The 27732-nt window shown below is 35.4% G+C and overlaps 1 protein-coding gene across 2 annotated transcripts in view; it reads left to right on the forward strand.

Moving 5' to 3' along the window:
- Positions 1 to 27732, forward strand: part of thsd7ba (thrombospondin, type I, domain containing 7Ba) — a 204534-nt gene that overhangs the window by 121826 nt on the left and 54976 nt on the right. For both annotated transcript variants that reach the window (XM_032567890.1, XM_032567891.1), the window contains exons 11-16: positions 1231 to 1346; positions 2177 to 2309; positions 4640 to 4743; positions 14311 to 14502; positions 25244 to 25510; positions 25761 to 25939. In XM_032567890.1, the coding sequence (XP_032423781.1) occupies positions 1231 to 1346; positions 2177 to 2309; positions 4640 to 4743; positions 14311 to 14502; positions 25244 to 25510; positions 25761 to 25939 (991 nt within the window). The remainder of the gene's footprint in view (positions 1 to 1230; positions 1347 to 2176; positions 2310 to 4639; positions 4744 to 14310; positions 14503 to 25243; positions 25511 to 25760; positions 25940 to 27732) is intronic.

The raw sequence follows: 27732 nt of genomic DNA on the forward strand, positions 1-27732 counted from the left end.
ATTAATAGTAGCACAATTGTTTAGCTAATCGACCTTTGTTGATCATTTATTAATAATTGTAAAATAAAAATCAACTGTAACGAACTGAACGTTCTGTTTTTTGTGTGGGAAATGTTGCATGTATACACTCAAATGTAACCTCAGCTTTCTAGATTAGCAGAGGTGTTGTCATTTGGTTACCACGGCAACAAGTCTGTGTGTGGCACGAGGTAGATGGATATGTTGCTCTATTTGACCCTGTGTAGAGAAACTGGTTTAGCTGGTACATGTGGGTGCTGGAGAATTGGCGCCTATGTTAATGAGATAATTGTAAATGTCCACATACTGAACTGGCGGTCAATTCTGAGGACTGTCAACCCACAGATCATCAGCTATTTGAAATGGGTTTGGAAGCTTCATGCTCAGTACAGTTGGCTTTGCTGTGTGTGCCTTTTCCAATCCTCCGCACAAAGACGATCTAAATGAATAATACCTACATCTCCAGGTTTCATTTTGCTAATGGAATTGTTCTACCGCAGTAGCTTGGCAATGGATGGGTGTGTGTGTCAATCATCAGTGCTGTGACAGTGTTATTGTCACAAATCAACCTATTAGCCTTCTTTGAAGTTAGCTAATACTAGTTATCTTATCAAGCTAGCTAACATTACTGCCTATACTTTGTTATGCATGTGTTTTATGTGTGTTGGCGTGTCTCTGTGTGTGTCTGACACCCTGGATAAGAAAACCAAAAGAGAAAATGTGTTGAATGACATGCAAAACCTGTTTTGTTCAATGTGTTCAAGGTTCTTCCTTTTATTATCTCAATAGATAAAATAAAAATCATATATAAATAAATGCATAAATAAATGAACTGAAAAAGAATAGTGTCCTCTCCAGGTTGGTGAGGATATCCTGCCCAGAGTGGAGCAGGAGATCAGCAGTCGGATTGGTGCAGCATCTGCAGTGAAGCAGGTGCTGTACCGGTCTGTCGAGGTGAAGAGAGAGCTGAGCCAAAAAGCGAAGCTCTTAATTTACCAGTCGAAGTTCCTACCCTCATCTATGGTATGAGGTTTGGGTCATGTCCGAAAGAACGAGGTCACGGATACAAGCAGCCGAAATTAGTTTTAGTTTTTTAGGGTGTCTGGGCTGTCCCTTAGAGAGAGAAGCTCAGTCGTCCGGGAGGGAATCAGAGTAGAGCCACTGCTCCTTCATGTCGAGAGGAGCCAGTTGACTTTTTGTCCACATTTGCAGGTGTTTAGAGTCTTCTCGCCCAGAAACTACCCGGCCCTGTTTGTTTCCCTACAAGAAGGACTGTGTAGTGACCCCTTTCAGCGAATGGACAGCATGTCCAGCATCTTGTCTCCCAGGTAGGTCTTTGCATGAAGGATGATGTTGTTAACCTATAAGACTGACACTATGTAAAATAATATTCATATGATGTAGAAATAATCAGTATTAAATATCAGTAAACCTACCAGTGCACAATTTGAGAGTTTGTTTCATTAACAATTTGTTGTGTTGTGAGGGAACAATTGATCAAGACAAACCAGAATGAACTGGCACATCAAACTAGTTCAGCGTGCCTAATAATTACATTTAATTGCAGATGACACCCTTAAGTGTTTATTACATTAAGCTGACACATCAAGAGGAAAATGAATATTTAATGGTTTTTCCATAGGTGTACTGTAGTATCTTGGAAATCAAAAAATATGTAATTGTTTTTTGAAGAAGTGAGCAGGCATAGCATCGCTGTAAATATGCTGTAGTCCACTGGGCCTGCTGACGATGTAATCACTTTCTTAATTGCAGCATTTTGAATGTTTTGTAATTAGTTTTGTGTAATGAGCCTTGGAGCCCGAGCCAAATTAAGCCATTACATTGTGGTGTGTCCGAAAACAGACTGCAGTGAACTGGAGGACATCACGAGCATCAAGGGCATGCTAATCAGAGTCGGATCAATTTTGAGATCACTTGTTTCTTTGGCTGTCTCTTTGAGATGTCAGACTGTGCTGATGATGTCTGATCTTCGTTGGAGATATTTATAAGAAACTTGTGCTCTCATCATTTTAAATTCACTGTCCTTTACAAGGGTCTCCTCCTTTACAAGGGTCTCCTTCATTTACCTGCTTAGACTTTTTGTGTACTGCATTATAAGAAGATACTTTTTGTGAAATTTGTGTTTCGTGTTGAACAGATAATTCAACTGCTGCAATGCAATCTCGGTACAGAATCATCATTCAGAAGCCTGCTAATGGAGGTCAAGAGTGCCCTGACACACTGTACGAAGGAAGGGAGTGTGACTCAGTTCGTGTATGTCCGGTGTTTAGGTAAAGACAAAATTTATAGTTAAATATTTTCTCTTTTCTTATCAGCAAGACTTAAAGTAACGCACCGTGTGTGTAATGCATTGCGGAACGTGTTAAGGGCAACAACCTGATAAATAACTCTTGTTGTAAGAATTAGTTGATGTAAAATATTCAATAGCTACATTTTGTTAGTGAGTTAGATAATCCAAGTAAGTAACCTATTGAATAAAGACATGTATTTTAGTTTGTCATGTTAGGTAGCCGCAATAAAAAAAGAAAACTTAAGATTCAATTTATCCATATAGCTGTTATAGTAGGTTATTTCAGTGAGCACCAGTGCCTGCTGTCTCAGCTATGCTATCCAGACTGATGACATTATCTGTAAGGTCACAGATGATGAAACCATAATGTCTTTGATGATATGGCCTAGCAATGTGGGTGAATCTGACTTTGATCCAACATGCAGGAAAGCAATCTCTAAATTACACAATATACTCATTGGTGCATAAAAAGGCTACACTTTTCTTTCTCAGGTCTCTAATTAGGTAAAACTGAATGACTTCATGTCTAAGTTTAGGGTGGACAGACTGATGATTGGCTGTTAAACGTACAGCTTATACACTATCGTAAGGGTACTTAAATATTCATCAAATTTCCCCATAAAAAAACTAAAAGGGGGCTATGACCAATCCTTCTCTGTAGAATCAGGTACCATGACTCATGGGGAGTCAAGCAAGCAGCTACTTCAAACAGGGCCTCTAGTCAAGGATATCTGGCTCTAACAGATGTCCTCTCATTTCCACAGAAAAATGCATTTCAGCTTCACTTTCACAATCAATCATTTTCACTCTGCTGTTGTTGCTGTTTTTGGATTAGACTGGCTCAACTGCCAGTCTTAGCTAATTAATGTCAAAATCCTACTGCAGTTATATAATTAGGCTAGCTACTGATATTGTTTGGTGGAAAAAAAATAGTCATAGAACAACCAACTAACAAAATTTGCAACTATTTTGTTTAGCGTTCACACATAAAGTTTGACCTCAAGTTTTCTTATAATTGAAGAAAAGTCACCTTGCAGAAGTTAACAGCTAGCTAGCTGTTAGCTAACATAACTGGCTCATTAAAATTCCTCCCTGCTCACCACACCTCTGTCTAAAAAGAATAACAATTTCTTCAGTTTCCCTCAGGTTAAATATGAAAAATAGTTGGTCCAAATTGTGATGGTTATACAATGTATTCACTAAATATTTGCAACACTGCAGTTCTTGTTCTTGACCTATGCAAATCAGGTTGCCTATGCTATTCATAGAAAATTCCATGAATGGACTTTAGTCATCAGAACTCAACCTCGACTCAAAGGAAGAAGGTTTTTCTGCTCAGACGATGTTTTTATTTACTTGGTTGGTCAGGTATGTGTGTTTCATCTATCTGTGGAAAACACTATGAGAGGAAAGCATGGCAACAGAGACAGGGCGATGCTTTGGTCGGTGCTCCCCTGGGAGACCAACCATTTCTGTGACAGGCTGCTCAAACAAGCCCAGTCTGGACGGATGGTCATTGTGATCTGTGTATATATTTAAACAACACTTATCTTTTGGTTTAAACTCTTGAGCTGTTTCAATTAGAACAAGATATATAAATGATCTAAAAAAGTTTATTGCTGTTAGTATTGGGAATTAGTACTGAGTCAGATTTATCATAAAAATGAAGCATGAGATAAAGAGGTTGGGAAACACAGTAGTTAAAAGGAGTTTCATGACTCCAATGATTAAACTATGAATCTCGTTTATTGTTATTTAATTTGGAGCGTTTATAATTTACCACCTGCTAATCTAAATATGAGAAATAAAACATCAAGGAAAACAATTATTCACAATTGGTTCTCATTGTTTATCTGCCTTTTTAGAATGCTAACTAATTATTCTACAATGTTGCACAATGCTTCACAGTATACATGCAAATTAGTTATTTGGTTAAAAGATTCAAAATGTATTTGTGTTTGATGTTATGTTTGATCACCAATATGTATAAAATATGTATAGAATTCTATGATGTATCCTATTTGGTATAGCAGTAATTTTAACGGGACATATTGCAACATAAACATAGCAAAATGCATCATGTAAACATTTTCTGTTAAACAGAGAATATGCAAATAAGACAAATTTAAAAGTAATAATGTTCTTGTTGATCTCTACAAGATGAGTAATGCTTCATCAAAGTTGCATCGAATTTACAAACTGAGTATAAAAAGTTATGATAAGATATAAAAGATATAAGATATGTGTTAAGATATAAAACTGCATTCATCCTTTACCAAATAAAACCTTTGTGTTTGTCACCCTATGTAGGTGGAGGATGAACAAGTGGCACAGTTGTACCCTGGTGCCTGATTCTGTTAGACGAGGATTATCGGGATCAGGAGAAGCTTGTGGAAATGGTTTAGAAACAAGAGGCAAGTATTAACCCTGACCTGTTGTCTTTTCCACACTTTCTGTTCTCCACACAGCTGCTGCCACCATGTTTCACCGTTCCACCCTTAAACTGTCTGTGTTTAAAAAAGATTAAATATCTGTTTCTGTTTTGCTTCTTGAACAGGAGATGTGGAAAAGAAGTAGACAACTTTTTTGATTTGGTTTTTTTTATAACACAGCATAGGCTTCCTACTAATGTATTCTGCTAATAAGGCACACTTTCAGCACTATTAGCACTCCCTTGTTATGTTACAGGAGCAAGAATAAATATTTTGCCATTTAGTAATGGAGGTTGATTGGATCATCTTCAAATAATAACATTTCATATATGATATATGTTGTTTTTTATTCTGCATATCCAGGCTATGCAAAATAACATCAAAATGTTGTAAGGAGAGATTTAACTCCCAGCCATAAACAGACTCCAGGAAGAAAGTGGAATATCAACTGTGAAAAATCTGTTTAAAAACTATTTTGCATAAAGAAAAATGGCAAGCAAGCTGCATTTTCTTGTTTTAGGTAATCAAATTTGATTTATATGATGTAATATTTTAACTAATCAGTGTTTCCATGCAATCCATCCTAGTATGAAACCAAACTATGTTTGTTTTGTTTGGCTTCGTCTATGGTAAAACCTGAGTTGCTAAGACTTATAAATAAAATGGATTATTATCATGGTAAACATTATTTGTTCATTGTTGAATGTTTTAGGTCAGGACACACAGAGCATCTTGTCTCTTTCAGATTGCAACACACATTTGCTGATTTCAAAATTATAAATATCACATTGCCAAATTTGCATTGAACGAGCTGCTCTTGACATTCAAAATGGTATTTCAGTTGTGATAACAGCACAAGTGTGCACAACAGAACGGCATTAGACAGGACTTCCACATTTACTTTCTCTCTCTGTCTGTTCTCTTTCCCACTCCTGTCATTTCTATTCATTGGGAGCAATGATCGTCACCTGTTTACAAGTTAGTTAACTTTCAAAAAATACAATGTGAATGCAAACTGCAACCAAACAAAAAAAGTAAAGTTTGCATTGGTCCAGACCAAATCGGCAAACACATTGGCTGAAAAAAGCCCATTCCATCACTTGGGCTTTTAAGCCTCATCCTGTGAGTGGTACATTTCCTGACATTTATTTCTGAAAAATGCTATGTGTTTAATAGATGGCTTTTATAGAAATAAACTCGTTGCATAAGTGTTCTTTATTATACTGTTAAGAAGAGTGTGAATACTGTTAAAAAGAGTGTTAGAATAGACCATACTTTTAAAACTAGATGTAATGAAAGATGTCTAAGGCTAGACTGTGTCTATAACACATAAAATGATTACACCACATTAAAGTGTACTAGAAGGAAAGTGCATTTGCCAGTTGAAATCGTTAGAACATTTGATCTGAAAATTCCTTGCTTTGAAAATTGTAAAGCACTGCTGATTTGCTCCAAAGTAAAAAGGTTTTTAATTAGCATTTTAGATTCGTCAGTGGAGATTGTTTCCATTATCTATATAATTAAAAGACCATTATGCAACATTATATGGATTTACAGGTTAGCAAACATCCAGTAATACATTAGCAGAAGGTTGGTCTGTTTAAATCTGTGTGATTAAATGAAGTGTTCAGCCCTGCTCTGTGTTGCTTTGAGAACTTGAGCAATCCCGAACTCGGCAAGCGTCTCTCTTTGTAATTATGACTGACATTTCTGAAGTGAATTTTTAACGAGCACAGTGAAAGTGTTTGTGGCGTTCCCAGGTTAAGAGCAAGCCTCATTGACCTTTGGAGCATCCTATTTGAATGTGATTAGAAAATGGCTAAGTTAAATACCTGTGACATTTCTAAAAAACTGAAGTGTGAGATGAAAATTTGTGATTAGTAGAAACACGGAATTTAAATATAGACTTACGAATGACAAAGAACTTTGAGTTACTTTTGCTCCATGGGTGGCAGAACTAATTCACTGGGCAAGAATACATAAATGTCAGACTGATATATAATTAGGGCATAATAATTGGGAAAAGGACCATGGTAGAGGAAGGAAACAATTGACAAGGGCGTATTTAAGACTTCAGAACTGAAAACTAGAATTCTTTATTTATTCACAGACCTTTAAGGACTATCCACTTACCTCTGTATATTTGAAAATGTTACGTTATATAGGTAGTATTCGGTACTTTGTTCATCTTTGATTGTATGGATATTTATTGATTTTTGTAGTGTGTGAGAACCTAGAAAAGTAACACATTTTATGTTTCAGACCTCTGGTGTGAAGAAAAAGATTTAAAATTACGCATAGTTGTTAACAGACCAGATTTCTTGGTGTCTCTATAAAGTGTGTGTATATTTGCACACAATGCAGGGGCACAAATACAAACGCATGCAGCATTGTTCTGTTTTCTTTGAAAACAAAATTTCCTTTCACTTCTCTTTCTGATTAGGGCATAAAAATAAAGATTTTTTTTGCGTGACAAATTGAAAAAAAAAGATTATTTTTGCAACACAAAGTATTTATGCCCAACATAGTTTGATGACAATGTTCAATAATCTTTTATGGTTATTTTCTCAAAATAAGCGACGTGTTAGCTCGTTATCTCCAGGGGGGGAAACCCAGCAGAGATTAGCATCCTTGATAAAGTCCCGTTCTTATCTAATTGCAACCATAAAAACACTTCTTATCCTTGAATACTTCCTGAGGATAGTAAAATCCCAGGTGTGGGAAAGAATGTTTTAAAAATAGCTTTGCTACAGGTAAAACAAAGCAACACAATGCTCCATATTTTCATTATAGTTGTAACAAAAATATGACTTTATTTGCAGTATAAATTTGTCTCTAACTTTTTTTAACAATCTTCTTTTTTTCCCCCACATAAATGAAAAAAGCAGTCTTTGAGAGGGATGACAGGGAAATAAAACAATAAAATTAATTCAGAAATGTTCTACCCTATACAGACTCAATGTTTTATTAAAATATATAAAACTGCAGAGTTTTTTTATCAGGTGGAAAACAGATTATGTCAGTCTTTGTGAAGCACTTCCTCCTCCAAATAGCTAAAATTTAAAGTTGATCGTAGTAATAAAAACTTGAGTGGATAATCGCATAAATCTCCTGAGTATGAAAACAGCAACTCTGTTTTCAAGAAGCCACAAAAGCTTTCAGAGCACAAATCTTTGTTTCAAGAAAGCTCTGTTACTACTACTTTATTCCCGCGCTGCAAGACGTTGAAAAGAAACGTTTAGTTACTGACACCCATAAAAATCTTCTGCAATTTAAGAAAGTATGCGTTCACATATTTCACCCACAACATAGTATCTAATGCATGGTTTATGTAGCAAAGATGGTTGTGAACAACATGTTAGAAAAAAAAAATCTACATGTCATGGATATAGTGATTGATTATTGGTAAAGCAGCCATGAAAACCTTTGAACCATTAGGTACACCTTCCCAGTTCTGGTTTGGATCCCTCTTAATCTTCAGAATGTCTTGAACTCTTCATGAAAGATTGTAGTAAATTATCAGAGATTTTAGTGCATGTTGACTTGAAATCAACGCACAGTATGTTTAAAAAAACTTTTTGAAAACTCTGCTATTGACCCTGTAAAAATTATAGCATCAGTTTCCACTTATAGCTGACATTCAGAGTGACAGTGTACCTATAAAAGTAGCCTATAAAGTGGCTACTTTTTGCATAAAAAACATGCAAGCTTATTTTATTCTGTAACATGAACTATGGTGTAATTCTCATGCATTCCTCCTCCAGTAAACAATTGCATCAGCCATTCCTACTTGCAGGAGGTTTACTTCATTCAAAACAAGGTCAAGTGTAAATGTCAACCTTGCATTTCGAGCTTTAGAGCATAACATCAACTGTAGATTAACCTTAAGGTTTTTGTACTGTACACTTGGAGTGTGTGGAAATCTGCACTGAGCATGTTCACCTGTACTGTCAGCCTCAAGCCTTTTTAGGTGTTAGTCTACAAGCTGGGCACATTTTTTTTCTTACTTGTTTCAGGCAGATCAGTCAAACTCAACAAGTTAGAGAAGGGACTTGGTTCACTGCAAATCTTCCCAAAAGACCTCACACTGCCTTAATGTTCAAAAACATCTGAAGTCACACCAAAACGTTTTGTGTTTTCCTCAGGCTAGGCTGTGTGTTCTTTTGTTTTGGTATTTTTAGCTATTATCTTGCTACAATATAAAATCTATCCTATCTATATATATATATATATATATATATATATATATATATATATACATATATATATATATATATATGTATATATACAGTTGTGGTCAAAAGTTTACATACACTTGTAAAAAACATAATGTCATGGCTGTCTTGAGTTTCCAATAAGTTCTACAACTCTTATTTTTCTGTGATAGAGTGATCGGAACACATACCTGTTTGTCACAAAAAACAGTCATAAAGTTTGGTTCTTTCATAAATTTATTATGGGTCTGCTGAAAATGTCACCAAGTCTGCTGGGTCAAAAATATACATACAACAACATAAATTGTCAATTTTGGTGATGTAGAGAGTTGTGTCAATCAAATTAGCTTCATGTCATGGCCTCTTCACTTCTTGTAAGTGACTCTGATTGACTACAGCTGTTGACTTCTCATGAGCCCATTTAAATAGGGCTCATTTGACCCAGTGATTAGACTCAGCCACAAAAGCTACAATGGGAAAGTCAAAGGAACTCAGTGTGGATCTGAAAAAGCGAATTATTGACTTGAACAAGTCAGGGAAGTCACTTGGAGCCATTTCAAAGCAGCTACAGGTCCCAAGAGCAACTGTGCAGACAATTATTCGCAAGTATAAAGTGCATGGAACAGTTGTGTCACTGCCACGATCAGGAAGAAAACACAAGCTATCACATGCTGCCGAGAGGAGATTGGTCAGGATGGTCAAGAGTCAACCAAGAATCACCAAAAAGCAGGTCTGCAAGGATTTGGAAGCTGATGGAACACAGGTGTCAGTCTCCACAGTCAAGCGTGTTTTACATCGCCATGGACTGAGAGGCTGCCGTGCAAGAAAGAAGCCCTTGCTACAGAAAAGGCACCTTAAGACTCGGCTGAAGTTTGCTGCTGATCACATGGACAAAGATAAAACCTTCTGGAGGAAAGTTCTGTGGTCAGACGAAACAAAAATTGAGCTGTTTGGCCACAACACCCAGCAATATGTTTGGAGGAGAAAAGGTGAGGCCTTTAATCCCAGGAACACCATGCCTACTGTCAAGCATGGTGGTGGTAGTATTATGCTCTGGGGCTGTTTTGCTGCCAGTGGAACTGGTTCTTTGCAGAAAGTAAATGGGATAATGAAGAAGGAGGATTACCTCCAAATTCTGCAGGAAAACTTAAAACCATCAGCCCGAAGGTTGGGTCTTGGGCGCAGTTGGGTGTTCCAACAGGACAATGACCCAAAACACACATCAAAAGTGGTAAAGGAATGGCTAAACCAGGCTAGAATTAAGGTTTTAGAATGGCCTTCCCAAAGTCCTGACTTAAACCCCATTGAGAACATGTGGACAGTGCTAAAGAAACAGGTTCATGCAAGAAAACCATCACATTTAGCTGAACTGCACCAATTCTGTCAAGAAGAGTGGTCAAACATTCGACCTGAAGCTTGCCAGGAGCTTGTGGATGGCTACCAAAAGCGCCTAGTTGCCGTGAAAATGGCCAAGGGACATGCAACCAAATACTAATGTTGCTGTATGTATATTTTTGACCCAGCAGATTTGGTGACATTTTCAGCAGACCCATAATAAATTTACGAAAGGACCAAACTTTATGACTGTTTTTTGTGACAAACAGGTATGTGTTCCGATCACTCTATCACAGAAAAATAAGAGTTGTAGAACTTATTGGAAACTCAAGACAGCCATGACATTATGTTTTTTACAAGTGTATGTAAACTTTTGACCACAACTGTATATATAAAATTCCATCTCACAGCACTGTCCAAGAGGCAGAAAAAAATCCCAACATAAGGATGCTGCCATCCGTGTGCATAAGAGCAGAAATGGTGTTAATGAGCTGATGCTGACTGCCCAGTTCCCCCTTGCAGGCTGTTTGGTTTGGAGGCCAGATAGTCAAACCTTCCAGCCCTAATGGCTCAACTTGGCTTGGAAGACCAAGTATAGGAAAGTGCATGTGGGTCCCAATGTCTTCTACATTAGAATAGTTGGAGGCTAATAGAGTAGAATAGTGTAAATGCGTTTTATTGACCCCACAGTGAGGAAGCATCGTGCTTCTTGTATGTTTTCTTACAAAGCTGCTTAAACACCAAGTTTTTGTTTTTCACTTGATATTACATTAAATATGTAAACCTTATAGAAAGTCATTTTAAAGAGGAACACCCTGACAAGCAAACAAAAAACATGTTTCAATATCTTTTAAAGCTCATTTACTTTACTTTCTGTGTTTAAAAGAAAATTTAGCAAAATGTGAATAAAATGTGTTGTGATATAGGTACTGTGGTAGCATTAACATGAAGATTGCTTTATGATATTAGGTATTTAAAATATGTCACGGTCCAACTTTATTTGAAAACTCTTAGAAATCTTGGAAACGGAACAGAATCCTAATCTGATATGAAGGAGACTTTCCTACTAAATTCATAATAAAACATAATGAATTAACCAGTGCATTTTAAAAAAGTTCAGGTTAAAACCCTTAAAGAATATTTTAATTTTGCAGACTGTATAATGCTGTTTGCTTTTATAAGTTTCCCAAAGACCAGATACATATAGGATGCACCACTGTTCCCATGTTTTTTTAATCATGTTCTAAATAATGAAGACCTTCGATTCCACTGAATTATAAAACCACCATAAAACACATTGTAATATGAAAAACCAAATAGAGCTTGAACTCCTCTCATCGGTGAATTTTTTTTTTACTTTATTTTGACCAATGTTAATCATCTGGAAGATAACAAGCAATTCAAGAAAATCTTCATTAAACAACAAACAACTATGCAGAGTTCAGTCTTCCATTAACTTCAATATATTGTCACAATCCAACTCAGATCTGGCAGCATGTATTATGAACCTCTCCTGGTAGAACTGGAGCTCCTGGAAAAGATTATTCAGTGCAAAATGAGTTTTGCTGATGTGCAGGAAAGATGTGGCTTAATGGCTCTGATGATTCCGGTCTATATTACTCTTCACAGTACTTTATGAAGAACATTTCATACAGAATTAAAATGGAAATTATGCTTGATGGTGAGAATATGAATATTAAAAACCTGCTATTAAAAGTAATATTAGAAAATGGATATTTGGTTGATAACAGAAGGAAACCTAGCTTTGATCTTTAAAGAATACCTTTTTATGTGTACTCCACAACCATACCACAAAGATATTGACAACATTTGGTAAAATGTCTCCTTCGAGTGATTACCAGAGATGCTTAGTTTTATCTAGTAGTCTATAGTAAAAGATGATCCTTGCCACTGGTGAAGAAAGTACGGCAAGAGTATCACAATTGCTGAGAGTTTTCTTTGAAAAGCCACACAAATGAGCTTACGTAACAGACAGAAATAATTATTCTTAAATTGGCTGGTCGACACTTCGAAGTCATAAAGTCAGAACAGAAATGCTAATAAAAGTCACAGAGAATGACAGAATGAGGCTGTCTGTGGTGGAGCTGGTTCTCTAAGTGAATAGGTGAAAGGATGGAACTAAACGTCACTGAAGACAAAGTAGTCATAGTGATAATAGCTGGATGACCTCTTTGCAGCTTGTGAATTTTTTTCTTCCTATAAAGTTTTTACTAAAAAGAGGAATAAAACTCCCTCAGCAACTATCAGTTTCCATCCCTTTTTTAACAAATGTCTTTTGATTTTAGAGCTTTGTCTTTTAGTGTTATGTAAATGGACCTTAATACCGGTTATCATCGCCTTTGCTGGGCTTTCTATGTAAATGTCCGCCCCAGGCACCCATAGCAAACCACACAGCTTTTGTCAGAGGGTGAAATTTAAAAGCCAGATATGAATCAATACAATAGATTGTGTGTTTGTAGGTTGTGCGCTTGTACTCGTCAGTGAATTCTCTAAGGCATCAAAGTTTTAGGATAAATTTTCCTCGACAGTGTTTTTTTAAATTTTTTATCCCAAATGTTCATGACACAGGTCTCTATTTTTCTATATAGTAACTGTCTCTGTTTCTGATTTGAAGAAACTTGATTCTCCAAATCAGTGGTTTGAGCAAGTGCCATTCTTTCTCAATGTCAGAATTAACTTATTTACTGACAAAGACATCTGGATCTTACTACTTGCAAAAATAAAATATGAATAATCTATGCCCTTTTTCTATTTAATAAAAAAAAAGTTATGTGGCAGCACATCCGTTGGTCTTTATCAAGGGAAATGTTTATATCCCAATACAAATGTACAGAAGAGGATTAAGCCTCTGAAAGAAAATATATATACATTTTTCCCCAGGATACTGACTTTAATTAGGTACTTGAAAAGAAAATCACTTAAATCCAACCTGTTTTTCCAGAAAGTTTGTTTTCCTGCATGACTCACATCTCTGTCATTTGCATTCAACTCAAATTTCTGAAATTTTTTCAGTGGACTTAATCGTCTTCCATACAAACATGATCATGATTAATTTTTATTCTAAGTACTGTATATTTATAAAAATATTTATATGTATTATAAAAAAAATTATGTAGATTGTTAAAGCTTAATCTAGTTTGAGAATTATGTGAAAAAACGGAAAAATAAAACATCTTTACCACTGCTACAGTTAAGCATAATATTATTTATAACTCTTACAGATTTGGATTTCAAATTATTTCATGTAATCAAGAAATTTGTTTCTGATCGGAAATAAGAGAGATATTTCTCAAAATATGGTGTAGATGAGGGATTACAAACAGTTATTTCTACCCTTCCCAAAACTTTTTCAGATTTTTTTAAATCATAATTTTTGGCTTTACAGCAAGCAAAGTCTTTTTTAAATTGCTGACCAACTTTTTGCATGTTTCCACTAGTATATTGGCCTTTAGTCTCCTATATTAGCTTGCAGTGTTAGAAATTGGAGGGCCTCTTTGCCATCACCCTAATATTTAGCTACCTGCTAAGCCATAACTCTAGTTGGATCAAAAGGTTCCTCCCAATCAAAACTTACGTTTCAAAGTTCTCAAGAACTTGGAGAACTTAAAAATTTGTTCAAACATACAGTACAGACCAAAAGTTTGGACACACAGTTGTGTCCAAACTTTTGGTCTGTACTGTACATCCTCCAGGCGTTGGAATAATTAATATAACAGTGTATATGTCATAAGAATTTGTTTAGAGCTTGTACTGTTGCATCACTGTTTTTGAAATAGTTGCATATTTGAAATTTATATAAAATTGAAAACACCTAATAGTTACATAGTTTTGAACTTCTTTGGAAATGTATAAAAATAATGTTTACGATGCATCAGTTAATTTGAAATATACCTCTCAGCCCTACTAAAGTCTGGACAAGCTATTGTGTGAATATTAATCACCATGTAATTGGAATTACTTCCTCTCCATGTGTCTGCAGGAATCAGTTGTGTTGGGGAAGATGGGGAGCCAGCCAACATGACAGAGTGCCTGCAATGGGCTGGACCCTTTCCCTCTCAGATTAGAGAATGCCGGGTGGCGTGCAAGGACGACTGCACTCTGACTACTTGGTCCAAGTTTTCTGAATGCACCGGATGTGGCAGGTCACGCACTCGCAGGCGTTCACTTGTAGGTACGGACTTTTCTTTTACTTTTAATCTTGTGGGGACATTAACGTCATACAAAAACAACTGCTTCATTCATTACTCCAGAAACAATCAAATCTTCTCACATTGCTGCTGCATGATTTCATTGATATGGCTGACTGTGACTTTAGAAATAAATTAAAGCCGAGAAGATGAAAGCTTTTGTCAAGCCTGACTATTGAGTGAGAGGTTGCAGCTATTTCCTCAAGGAGGCCTTTGGACAGCCTGATCCTTATCAATCTCACCAAGGCAGCAGCAGACAGGATTTATTTGTTGCTTCTTGGACAGCACTAATTGCTGCATATTCTTCACATACTCAAAAGCATGTAGACTTTGATGTACTATTTGCAATAAACATAATTCAGGTCGTCTTACTATAACTTTACAATGTCCCTGTTAGCATTTCACCAGGTTGAAATTAGCTCTTTCTAGCTTGTTATCCCCAATTTCTATGCAGATGGCAGAATATGAATTTCATGTCATGGTTGCAGACCAGACTGGATACTATTTGTCCTCATGAATATTTAATCTAATGCTGAAGGGGTTGTAGTAAACTTAGCCTTCCTCCCCTCTTAATGCTCTGAGAAACTAACACATGACATCCGACATTGCTTTCCGGTGGGTTTCCCTGGGAATAATTTGTTCTAATTCTGATCACCCTATGCCGGTTATAAAAGGTCTTTTGAGCATTTCAACTGATTATGCCAAATTCAGTGCTTGCTTAAATTTCTTTTTCAGAGAGATTGATGGGTAGCGGATGAGCTCTGCTTTCTTGTAAAGCTCCAGTCTATGGTTAAGGAAGCTGGCGGCATTCTAAGGCCTACGCTTAGACACTTCATCTATTTTGTAAAGCCTCCTTGAGCTCGATGCTGACTACTTTCTCTGTATCTGAAGTGGAAGTTATTTTAGAGCCAAAAAGCTCTTTAACAAAAGACTATTCAGTTGTACCGTGTGGCTATTCAATTTCATGAATATCAGCTGAAGTCAGTGTACTTGAGTGGACATCAAAGCTGATATATCGAAAAAATATTCCACACTTAGCTGCAATTCAGACAGAAAATTAAGGATCTAAAAATAATATGGATGAGGTTTACACTAAAAAAATGTAAATTTGAATAACAATATATATATTTTTTATTTGCTTCTCCATTTACTTTGGTCCTCCAGTGGTCATGTCAGATAAATATGAAAGAAACAGAAGTGATTGCCACATACAAACTAACCAAACAAAAGACTTTGCACCTGTGCACTCAAAACTAAAAATATGTGTTTTCTCAGACTGTTGAAGGATGTCAAGAAAAACCAAGTATAGAAAAAAAAACTGCAGTTAGTATTCTGATACATGACGTTTACTATTTTAAAAGAAATTTACCACTGATGAGGAATTGACAGTGAAAATAAATCAGGAATATTTGAGCCACTAAAGTGCACTCTGTGAAAAAAAATTAACAAAAAGGTCACTTTGTTAAATTCTGCTTATAAAAACACTGGCTGTATTAGAGGTTATGCTCTGCTGAAAGATATTAGGCAGTTTCATGGTAAGTGCATATTGAAATAATTCAAAATATGTTAATGGATGTTTATAGCATTATTAATATTATCAATTTAGTATAAACGTTCAGTACCTACAGATAATTTGTGATATAACAGTTTTAAATCTGTGGATCTCTAATCCACCAGACTTATAGATGTTTGCTTTGTGTGCTGTTTACAACTAATGTGCTTAACAACTGGAAAAAAAATGTTCTCTATGTCATATTCCTTATAACCACAGTTTGTATAACACACTGCCCTGGACTGAAAGAAGAAGAAAAAACACAAAATGAGCAGCTGCCCCTGCTCTGTGTTTTGTCAACATCTGACACATCCACCTGCCTGCTCTCCCACATGTCTTAAAGAACATATAAATCACTGACTTTGTACCTTACGGTTTTGAAGCTATACCTCAGACTTTAGGCTTTGGGGAATTAAAAACCACTAATTACATTTGGCATGAATAGAAGTATATGCCTTTCTCTGTCAGACACTAGCTCTATTCGGGTCTGGTAGGGTAGCACAGTCATTTTCTGACCTGCTGGTTTTCTTTGTGGAATTTGCATGTTGATGGCTTATGGAGCGTCGATTCCACCAAGCCTAAAGACATGCAAATTACATGAATGTATGGCTGCCTGTAGGTGGTGATACATTAATATATGTACGATGGATTTGCCATTATGTAGTGCATATCTGCTCATTAGTAGCAGTGCTGGGGAGTGTTTTACTGCTTGTTAAATACGAAATAGGTTAAATCTAATCTTTAATCGACATTGATGTGCTTATGTAATTACACTGAATAAATTTTTGCCATAATAGGGGTGAAAAAGCTTTTATGTTACAGAAGAAAAGACTAAAATTCAAACCATTTTTTATGAAGCATTCATGGTTCCTCTTTCATTGTGATTCATCAGCCATGTTTCCGTTAACATTTTTTTATTCACACTGTAAAATTTTGCATTAGAAAACGTTGATGGAGAACTTTACAGTGTGAATAAAAAATGTTAACGGAAACATGGCTTATGAATCACAATGAAAGAGGAACCATGAATGCTTCATAAAAAAATTAAGCATTAGAAAAAGTTGATGGAAAACATTTTAAATAACTCCCCCAATTTCACAAAAAATACTTTTAAGCTCGATTGTAGTGGTTTTTAACTTTTTTGAAAAAGAGTTAGTGCCATACAGGAGAGATGAAAACCCCTTTTTTTAAAATAAGTTCTGATTTAGTGAACTTTAAAATTTAACGCTGGATTTGTGCCTTACTAGAGGCAACAAACTCAGAAAAATTGGTGCCTTAAGAAAGCAAAGAGGCTTTCATGATGGTTTTTAAATTTTTCTGTCACTGTTGTTTTTTTTTTTTTTAATGGTCAAATAGGGAAAATGTTTTGTTAACACAACCCCAGAGTGGAAAGCCCCTGAGAGGGTCTGTGCCTTAGAGGCACGAAGCTAATGTCAAAGTTCTAACTCCCAGCTGGGAGGGGAGGACTCTCCATTTTTTTTTAATGTGTGGTCCATGCTACTTTGCAGCCTCTTCATCTTGTGGAGTCAGGAAATCAACAAATATTGATGCTTGACTCAACTATGCTGTGCATAGGCTGGTCGATTCACTCTAAGTCAGTAGATGGACAGGTTCGCTCAAAATTTGCATGACAATTGGATGGAAGCACGGCTATAGTTGGAAGCTTTGGTAGCCTAAATTTTTTGTCAAAACAGTCAGAAGCAACAAAATATGACTCTGTGTTTAGTATTATTCACTGAGGTCTTAAAACAGTTGCACAATGTTATACAGTCAAATTTAATAGCTTAGAATATTGAAAGTTTTTTTTCTGTATCAATTGATAAAGGGAAACAAAATATTCAAATTACACAGAATGATGTTTTCAAGCCTTTATTTCGGTCATATGTGATGATTTGTCAACTACAGCCAATGAAAGTAAAACATTAAAAAATTTGAATGTCACATCAGACCAATAAAAATAATTTTTATACAGAAATATGGAATTAATAAAATATATATTTTAAACTTATTTAACCGTTCTTACTAGTTTATTAAATATGACTGCATATCTTTGATTTTTAAACACACAGATTTATGCTTAGTAAACTGATCAGACACTGAGATTATTTTAAGACAAACACAGAAATGAATATTTTGTTGATTTGTAGCCATATTCCCCTGCAATATGTTGTGATGCATAGTGATTCAAACAGGAATTATGTCTCCCACTGATCAGAGATTAGATGTGTGTGTGTTAGAGCTTAACTGCAGATAAATGGTTTCTATCCAGCATTGGAGCTGTTTGCAATTGCTCTTAGTCATTTTAGTCAGAATTAGATTTTAAATCTCTGAATTATGCTAGAATAGTTGCATTTAGAAACACTGCAGATGCTATTGACAATGTCCCATTTAGGTTTGTAACTTCTTTCACTTAACTAAATTTTATGTCTTAATTTGTTGTTTTTCTAATGGTTATACATAACCTTATTGTTTTCATTTTGACTAAAACATTTTTTAGTATAAATATATTTTTGAAATCTTGTGTTTGTTGTTTGCTTTAATATTACAGTTTAAATTTATATTAAACAACAAAATTGACACCTTCTAACCAGTGTAGACACAGTCTAATTTGTTTGTAAGGTAGTTTATCCTTGGCCACGATCTTACAAAATTTCTCTTTCACAGATGTAGTTTTTTTAACCCTCATCTGGCAAGGCTAAACAGAATTGGGTCTGCATATTTCCAGGTGCAAGTTGTGCATTAGTCGAACACACCTGAGTAATTTAAGTCAGAAATGATACACGTAGTTTCAGAATGAGCTGAAAATTGCTGATTTCAAATGCTGACTGTTTGTGATGCCTGATGTAACACGGTCGCCATCGATGTCCTTGTCGAAGTTAAGTAACGTCGCATTGGTACTTTTCAATCAACCACCAGCAGTGGTGTAGATTGAACAGATTGTTAGTGGATTGCGGTGTGACAGCAGCATATTCTCACTCTGGGAGGAATGTTTGCAATCAGAACCACTTCAGAAACAGATGGGCAGCTCAGCGGCTGTGAACTCAAGAGGATGACAACACCCTGGTTCCATGAGACAAATATGGCTGCATGAGAGGAGCAAGAGTTCACTTCTTTCACTGTTTCATATTTTTACTTCTCTGTCTGCTCTTTCCTTCTGGAGCAGGCCAATAAATTGCAAATAACAAGTTTGTTTTACAGTACACAAAGTAATTACTTTGATTGTGACTGTTATGTTGTAATTAGTATATTCTTAAGGGATTTGAATTCATTAAAGCTTGTACTATTTGGTTCTTAATGGGTATGTGACATTCTTTTTAACTTCACAGCCAGTCCATAACAATCTCCATTTCAACACTGTATCAGCAAGCAAACAGTATAATGCCATCTGGTGCTTCTTTGTGAAGGTGTTAATGTTTAATCTGTTTCCCATTCAGGCAATGAGAAAAACACAGTTTGAACCTATGTTCATATGCATAGGTTCAAGAAATTGAGTATTTAAGGGTTTTTAAACTTAGAAAGACTCTATATGCTACTGCAGTTCCTATTCTGTCAGTCATGTGACCATCTCTGTGCTCTGGTCAGATATTCTCAGCAGATATATCCAGCATCGACCTTCACAATGTTCAAATAAACTTCTATGTTGATGATGCAGATATGAATTTACGTTAACAATGCAGGGTTCACTTTTTTGTCAGTTTTGTCTTCCCAGGATTTCCTGATACAAAAATTATTTTGGTGAAAGAAAGCATACACACCAGTTAGGACAGTCTCTTCTAACAAGAAAAATGTCAAGAGACTGCAGCATCCTGACTAACATTAAAGTTGAAAATTTAAAACCGAACTAAAAACAAATAAAATGTTCACTTTGTTTTTAGCTGTCTTTCACTAGTTATGTTTATTTTTATAAAAAATTATTTTATATTAAGCTAGCCATGTCTTTATTTCATTGCATTTTTAGTTTGACTTCATAAAAAAAAATCAAAAAATTTAATTTGGTTAATTTTTTGCTGAGGTAATACACAAGTTGTTCAAGTTAAATATGAACTTTAGTTTAATTTAAATTTTTTTCCTAATATTTGGTGATAGTTGTATTATTTTTTTATTATTTTACACAAGATTTCAAAACCCTTTCTGAATAAAACTGCTACTTCTATATCTGGTATGGCTAAAAGATGATTTATAAGAATATTTTATTGATGGATCAGTTTATTTAGATGGTAAAAAATCATGTGTGTACAGGAACGACATGAAAACTCCATGCAGAAAGGCCACAGGCCGGGAACACAGGACCTTCTTGCTGTAAGGCAACAGTGCTACGAACTGTGCCACTGTGCAGCCTCCAGGCTAAAACAAGATAGTTTATTAGCTTGTTTCTCTAAATGAAAGAGGAGATTTCCCCAACATATACTCCAGAGAACAAAACCATATTTATTGAATGGCAAAACATTTATTTATTTTAAGAGTCAAAACAAAGATCAAAGTGTTTATTTTTCACACGTATCTGCTATTCATCATGATGATTAGAATATATTTTCTATTTTATTTTTTGTAATCAAGCTCTTGCATACCCATTCAAATTGGCTCATGTATAATCAGATTTTCAGAAATCCTGTGTTTGCATAATAATCCTTCCAAAGTCAATACCTGCTTATCTTTGATCAGTAGCAAAGAGGCTGGTCCTTATATCCAACAGTCATTTGGTTAGAGGGTTGGTAGACACTTAACAAGTTACCAGCCAATCGAAAGACAAAACAGGACAGACAACCAAGCAGAGACTCACTCATAAGTGCAATTTAGAGCTACCAATCGACCTGACATTCATGATTTTGTATTATAATTAGCCTATCTCAGTGTTTGTTGTTTATGGGTTGAATTTTTGACCACAAGAAATGAGCACAACGATCTTAAATGACAGTTGTTTTATTACATATTGACATTTCCAAAAGTAACTTAGACATGCTATTTAGTACCTTTATTAAATAGCATTTTTGTTGGCGTTAGCCTAAATGAAATTTTCCTACAACAGGGTTCTTGAGTTTTAGGTGATGATTATACATTTATGCATCCAATATTAGTCAGTTAGGTGTTGCCTATGACAATAACAGTTCATTTCAGTTTATTTATATAGCACTGATTCACAACAAATCTAATCTGAAGGCAGATAAGATTTGCCTCAAAGCTTATCTGCAAACATTACATTTATTTAATCAGTTTGTTTAAAAAAAACAATGCACTTGGTAATTGAGAGCTTTATGACTAAGATAGAGAATTTTAAGTTTGATTCTAGATTTCAATGGGATCCATACAAGAGATGCTACAACTGGAAAAATCATTTCTCTTTTCAATTCTTACTGAAAATAAACCAAAAAATTATGTGAGGCTTCTTATTGTCATTATTTTAATATTTGTATCTAAAATACACTTTTTTATTTTAGTTTACTCAAGGACAAATGCCAATGACTTTTTATTCATGTCTTTCTCCTGTGGGAATTTTTTGGGTTTTATATTTTGAGAAAGCTATTTAACAACGTAGCATTACTGTATGTTGAATAAATGCCTGTATGGCAAAATATTTTGCTTTTCAATGTCAAATTGAGCCAGTTGCAAGATTTTATTACTTGCTATGCAGAGTCTTGAAACCCTGTCGAGAGTGTTGTCCTTTCATCAAATCAATTATTTGCTTAATATTGACAAGGACATGAAGAGAAGATGACAGCCGAGTTTTTTTAAACATTGCCCTACAGCCTTGGTGTGTCACTGAACGAAGAATATTCATAAATATAAACCAGCATGTCTGTCATTTGTGTGCATTTATGTGTATTTTGTTCTGTAGAAAACTAGCCAGATCATGCAGGTGAAGAACATGTAGGGAAATTTAATTGTATCAAAAATTTGTTTGGAATGAAGCAGAACATCTTATGCAACATTTCAATGTCACTATGTTTATTTCTTTGCCAGAGCATTTTAAGGGGATATGAAAAAAGTAATCAACCCGTAGGAAACATGATGTAAAAAAGTGAGATCCCAATATGTTATTTCATAACTTTGTTCATCTTTAATATGGTAAATGGACTGAATTTATGCACCACTTTACTAGTTATTCTGACCACTCAAAGCACTTCAGACAGCTTAAGGTTAAGTACTTTGCCCAGGGTCACATTAACAAGAGACGAGAGAAAGCTGTAATCAAACCCACAATGTTCCAATTGCAGGACAACTACAGTACACACTGAGCCACAGTCGCCACATGCACAGTTCAAATGGAAAACAAACTGTGAGAAGGAAATAACAAACAAAAAAGCTGCACCAAGCTGGTTGCAGATGTGTTTACAAAGTTAAACAAATTTTTTCATGATTCATCTTTTTGTTTGATTTCAGCACACAGTTTCCTTTGCCTGGAATCATTCATCATCCCACATCTTGACTTGACAATTACTCACCAGTTTATTTGCTCTTGGTTACCTGCTTGTCTTTCAGTCAATTATCTAAAGGGAGTTTTGTGGCTGTTTCACTGTGCCGTTATAGCACAGTGCTGAGGATGTTGCACGGAGCCACGTCAAGCTTTTTCCTGTATAATATCTTTGTTACAATGGGATCTTTTTGATCAGTTATGACAGTTTTGCTCTACTTGATTCTTTTAGTTTGCCTACATGTTTCTGTAATCATTTTAACATGGCTGGAGTCATTTATCACAAAGACTATTATAAAAGACGCATATTGATGTTTAACATTCACTGTATATATTTCATGAGAGAAGAGAAACCTTTCAAACTGAAATCTGGTGGAGTCAAATTATGTTGTTGAGGCTAGTATACACTTCAAGTGTTTCCAATCAGTTTCGGTAGTGACTGAGAATGATTGCAAGTTTGTTAATTCCTTCATTCAGGTTGTTGTAAATCCTGAGACATATTTTATTTTTTGAAAGAGTTAAATGGTTGAAATATCCCCTCAGTAGGTCATTCAGTTCAGCAGACCTCTGATAATGAGCCATCAAATTAATGTGTTTGTGTTGAAGTAGGGAAACATGAAAGGCATAAAGGGTATTGAGTCCCAAAGACCTGGACAGGGAAAAAAATAAAGTCAGAACCTCTTCCTGCAGGCATTGAGATAATTGCCCTATTGATAATTCTTTAACCAAACAACACTTTGCCCTGACGTTGCTGACAACTATTTTCAGGATGCTCTATAATCATCTCCTTTAAAATTCATGGCTAAGTCAATTAAAAGGCTGCAGAAAATTGCTGGTTGTCCAAGATGCATTAAAAATGTTGACATATGTTTTCAAATTACACTTACAAACATTAACGCATAATAATCTCAGAATAATGTTTTTTAAAAATTTATTTATATTTTAATTAAACAAATATTTATAGTGGAGACATTTGAAGAAAAAAATTATTTATGCAGTTAGTTTTGTTTTATCGCAAAGGCCTTTTGGTAATTACTTTTGAAATTAATCTATTATTATATGTATGCTGATATTAAAAAAGCTTTGCAGATAAATAACACAGACTGATAGATTCTAAGTGTTCAGTTCTATAATTTTTGATGATTGAGACTTGCATTTAAAGAAAACACGTTTCTCAAAAAATCTGAAGGCTGCAAAATCCTAATAAAGTTCAATTTATCCTTTGAATTTAAGCCTTCCCAAAGATATTCAGTTCAATTCAGTTAATTGAATTGAATATAGAGCCAATTCTTAACAAATGTAGACAACTGACTGTTTTCCAAGAATCTGTGAATCTATGTAGTCAAACCTTTCACTGGATTGTGTGTCTCTGATCATTACTGATAAACTACAACTTGGGGAAAAGAGGTGAACAACAAAGAGAGAAATAAAAACAACTAGAAGAAAAAAAACTAATTTCTTGTGTTCTAATTATTGTTTATCATTGTGAAATATGGAATTTGTTGTTTATTTCCATTGTTGATTATATAAATTTTTGACCAAGTAAAGTAAATAAAAATTTTCAGCTACAAACAAAATGCAACTAAACAAGTAATTCTTTAGATTCCCATGGGTCCAGTTCTCTGTGGTGTAGCAATATAAAGAAAACAAGTATGTGCTTGCCTTTGGGGTTTTGAGCATAAATTGAAAATTAAAATTTTATATGCTTTCGAACAACACCAGTTGTTCCCTCAGGTTATCCAGGGATCTAACAGAAAGGAAGTATACTTTCTTTCACCTAATTACGATGCACTAAACTGATTTGGAATTCATTTATTCTACTTCTGCTGAAAAAAATTACATTTCGGTTGATAGGAGCTGCAGTAAAGTTGATCGTTGAATAAACTGACAAACATTTTTCCTGCCACCATTTGCTTTTGTGAAACAAGAAACTGAAAGATCTTCAATTACATTAAGCAACACTTACACTCCAACATCTGCTACAGGAAAATCGAAATCTTTCAGATGATTTGATGGTCATTTGACAGCTAGCATGTAGTTTTACTCAAACAAACTCAATCAAACAAATCTTAGTGGATGTTTATTTTAAGATGCTAATGTAACACTGCTTCCTTGAAATGCATCATGCAAATTTCTAAGCGACATGAATATAAGAAACACACTTCATGCTCCTGGGACATTTTGATGGATTTGCGAGTTTCAGATGTGGTTTACATTTTTGAGAAGTTTGAGAATGTGAAGTATCTGTATATCCAAAGTATTCCACATTCTTGCAAAGTCTGCTGCAGAACTCGAACCAGTGAGTCTCACCACAGTGATTATATTAGCTGAGTCAGAATACAGGTGGCTTCTGTGGACATATTAAATAAGTAGAAGTTGTATAATTGTAGAGATATTTCCCACAGTGGCATTAATTTAAACAAACATTTCACCCTCAATAAGTTGCTAATGTGTATTCTAGTCTCTCCACCTGCCCACATTGTTATATTAAGAATGCATGGCTATGAATAAATTAGCAACAAGTTGGTGTAGTTCAAATTGTTATAAATATTTAATATCAATTTCACCATAGTGTTCCCCAATTGAAAAGCAGTGTTTGTTAGCTCCCTACAAATGAATACAAACTCAAAAAATAAACTGTTTATGTATTCAGAAGTTTATACCCTTTTTGTACAAGGGACAGAGTTTTCTTCAAACTTCATTAAAACTTGAGTCTTGCTCCTGTTGTCACAACTTTTCATTGTTTTGTCTATTTTCTGCTTAGGCCGTAGCAAAAAGAAGGAGCGTTGCCTGAATGAGGATATGTACCCGCTGGAAGAGAACCAGACTTGTCCCTGTAATGAGTTTTTGTCTCAGCCATTTGGGAATTGGTCTGCATGCATCCTTCCAAATCCTCCAGTTTTTGAGTCCCTGCATGGTTGGATGAGGCACCGAGAGGTAAAAGAGTGTGGCCAAGGTCTCCGCTACAGAGCTGTGGCCTGCATTGACCAGCGGGGACATCTGGTTAACCCCACGCTCTGCACAGACTCAGGTATAATTGAATTTGAAAAATTATCTGCTATATGATCTTCATAGAGGGTTTCCAACTTCTCTTCTTTTCCAGATGAAACCTGACTGTTAGTGCTAGTTCTACCAATGCATTTTTTAGGCAAACAATAGGCTGAAGTTGTTACTTGTGGAGGGAATTTGAGTCGTCTTTGCAACCATCAGTCTGGAAAAATATGGGATTTGATTGCTCCTTCTTATTCTGAATCAGGCTGAATTTTTTTGTTCAATTATAGGCTACATCGTGGAGGTTTGTCACATCCCTTGCCCCCTGGACTGTAAGCTCAGCGATTGGTCTTCTTGGTCGGCATGCAGTTCCTCCTGTGGCAGCGGGCTGAAAATTAGGTCTAAGTGGCTCAGGGAGAAAGCCTTTAACGGCGGACGCCCCTGCCCCAAGCTGGATTTGAAGAACCAGGTAAAGATGGCTTTGTGCTTTTATAAAACACGTCATTTATATAGAAATAAAACGGTCAAGGTAACAGTTATTCGTTATTGCAGGTGTTCTTGAATTTCTTTGTTTTAAAACATTACTTCAGAAAGCCTTTGCGTATTCCACTGAGATTATTAATGTGATAGACTAAAACTATGCACCACAAAATGGTGCATAGTTTTTCTAAATGTTAATCTAAAAAGTGTGCCATTCATTTGTTCAGCTTTCATCCTCACTTGCCATTGACAACACTTTGAAAAATCACCTTTCACTTTACAAAATAGCTTGTCTGCTTTCAGATTGAAATATTCTCTGTTAAGATAGATTTTATGTTTTTTTTCGTTTGGATTCTACACTTTGAGTGGACCATTCTAACACATGACCTAAACCAGTTCCAGTGTCGCTCTGGTTGTGTGTATGTAGTAATTGTGCTGCTGGAAGAAAACCTCTTTCTTAAGACTTTTACGCCCTTTATCTTTTTCTTTAATTAACCTATAATAAGCTCTGCATCTCCTATTAACTATCACTGATGAACAAAAACATCTCTACAGGATGCTGTGTTAGTTTTAGGCCAGACATGGCCTTTTACAAATAGGCTAAAAGGCTCAATTCAGAGTAGCTCCTTGAAAATGTTTTCTGTTAAGTAATAAGTGGGTCTATTTGTGGATTTCATTCAACAATGATTTATTTTCTTTCCATGCTTCCATTAAGGGCAAGCTGCTTCACAGCTTATTGGTCTGCCAGTTTAAGTGGAGGACGAGGTTTTTCTGTTTTGTCTTACCCCTTTTTAGATGATTGGTTGAACATTTCAGCGAGATTTTCCTAATTTTGGACATTGTTTTACTTATAAAACCCTGCTTTAACTATCATCAGAACGTTATTCCTGGCCTTTCTGGTGTGTTACTCAGCATTCAGGATGTTACATTTTTATGTCATAAATTCTAACCAACCTCTTAGGCCTTTTTCAGAATAGTTGGAAAAGGCCTGATATCCTTAAACTTTACTCTGTTTAAGGATATCAGAGTAAATAAGACTGAATAGAAATGCATGCTCCACTTTTTAGACTTTTATTTATACACAACTTTTTCACTCCACTTTTCAATTATGCATTACTTTGTTACGTTTTTTATTGATGTAATAAGACTAAGTGTGAAAAGATTCTTTTGCAAATCACTGGAAAAAGTGCTTCTAACTTTTTCTTAAAGCTAAGTAAAACTAAAGATTTTAGCTTACATAGAGTAAAGCAATTTTTTTTAATTTCTCTTCTTTATTAACATAGTTTTCTAAAAGCCATACAACAGAATCCAGATAGGACAGACAGTAAGCCTGCTTAATGCTTAATGTCTTTACAAAGACATGCATAACGTTATCTTACCGGATACATTAATATGGCATATACGTCAGTTCCCATCTAAATTCATAACATATTTGCAATATGTTCTTTGAATATATTTCTTCATCCTCTTTGTTTTTAATCTAAACGCTATCTCAGTGAACTTGTTGCATTCTGCTCACACTTCAATGACAAGCTTTATTGCCCGTCAGACAGTGGGACTCCTGGGTGACCTGTTCATTTCCTGGAGTCTTCAGTCAGACTAAATCATTGGCCTTGCAGGACATGCCCTTCCAGTGACATGAGAACGGGGAAAAGGCAGAGAGTGAGGAGAGAAGTGGACAGATGGGAGGTGTTGATATTCCACAGTCAGGTTTTCTCTGCATTTCAGAATACTCCGCAACAGCACTTCTCTCATGGGGGTCATGGTTTAAAGCGAGGAAGG

The sequence above is a fragment of the Xiphophorus hellerii genome, chromosome 7, assembly GCF_003331165.1.
Source record: "Xiphophorus hellerii strain 12219 chromosome 7, Xiphophorus_hellerii-4.1, whole genome shotgun sequence".
NCBI lineage: Eukaryota > Metazoa > Chordata > Actinopteri > Cyprinodontiformes > Poeciliidae > Xiphophorus > Xiphophorus hellerii.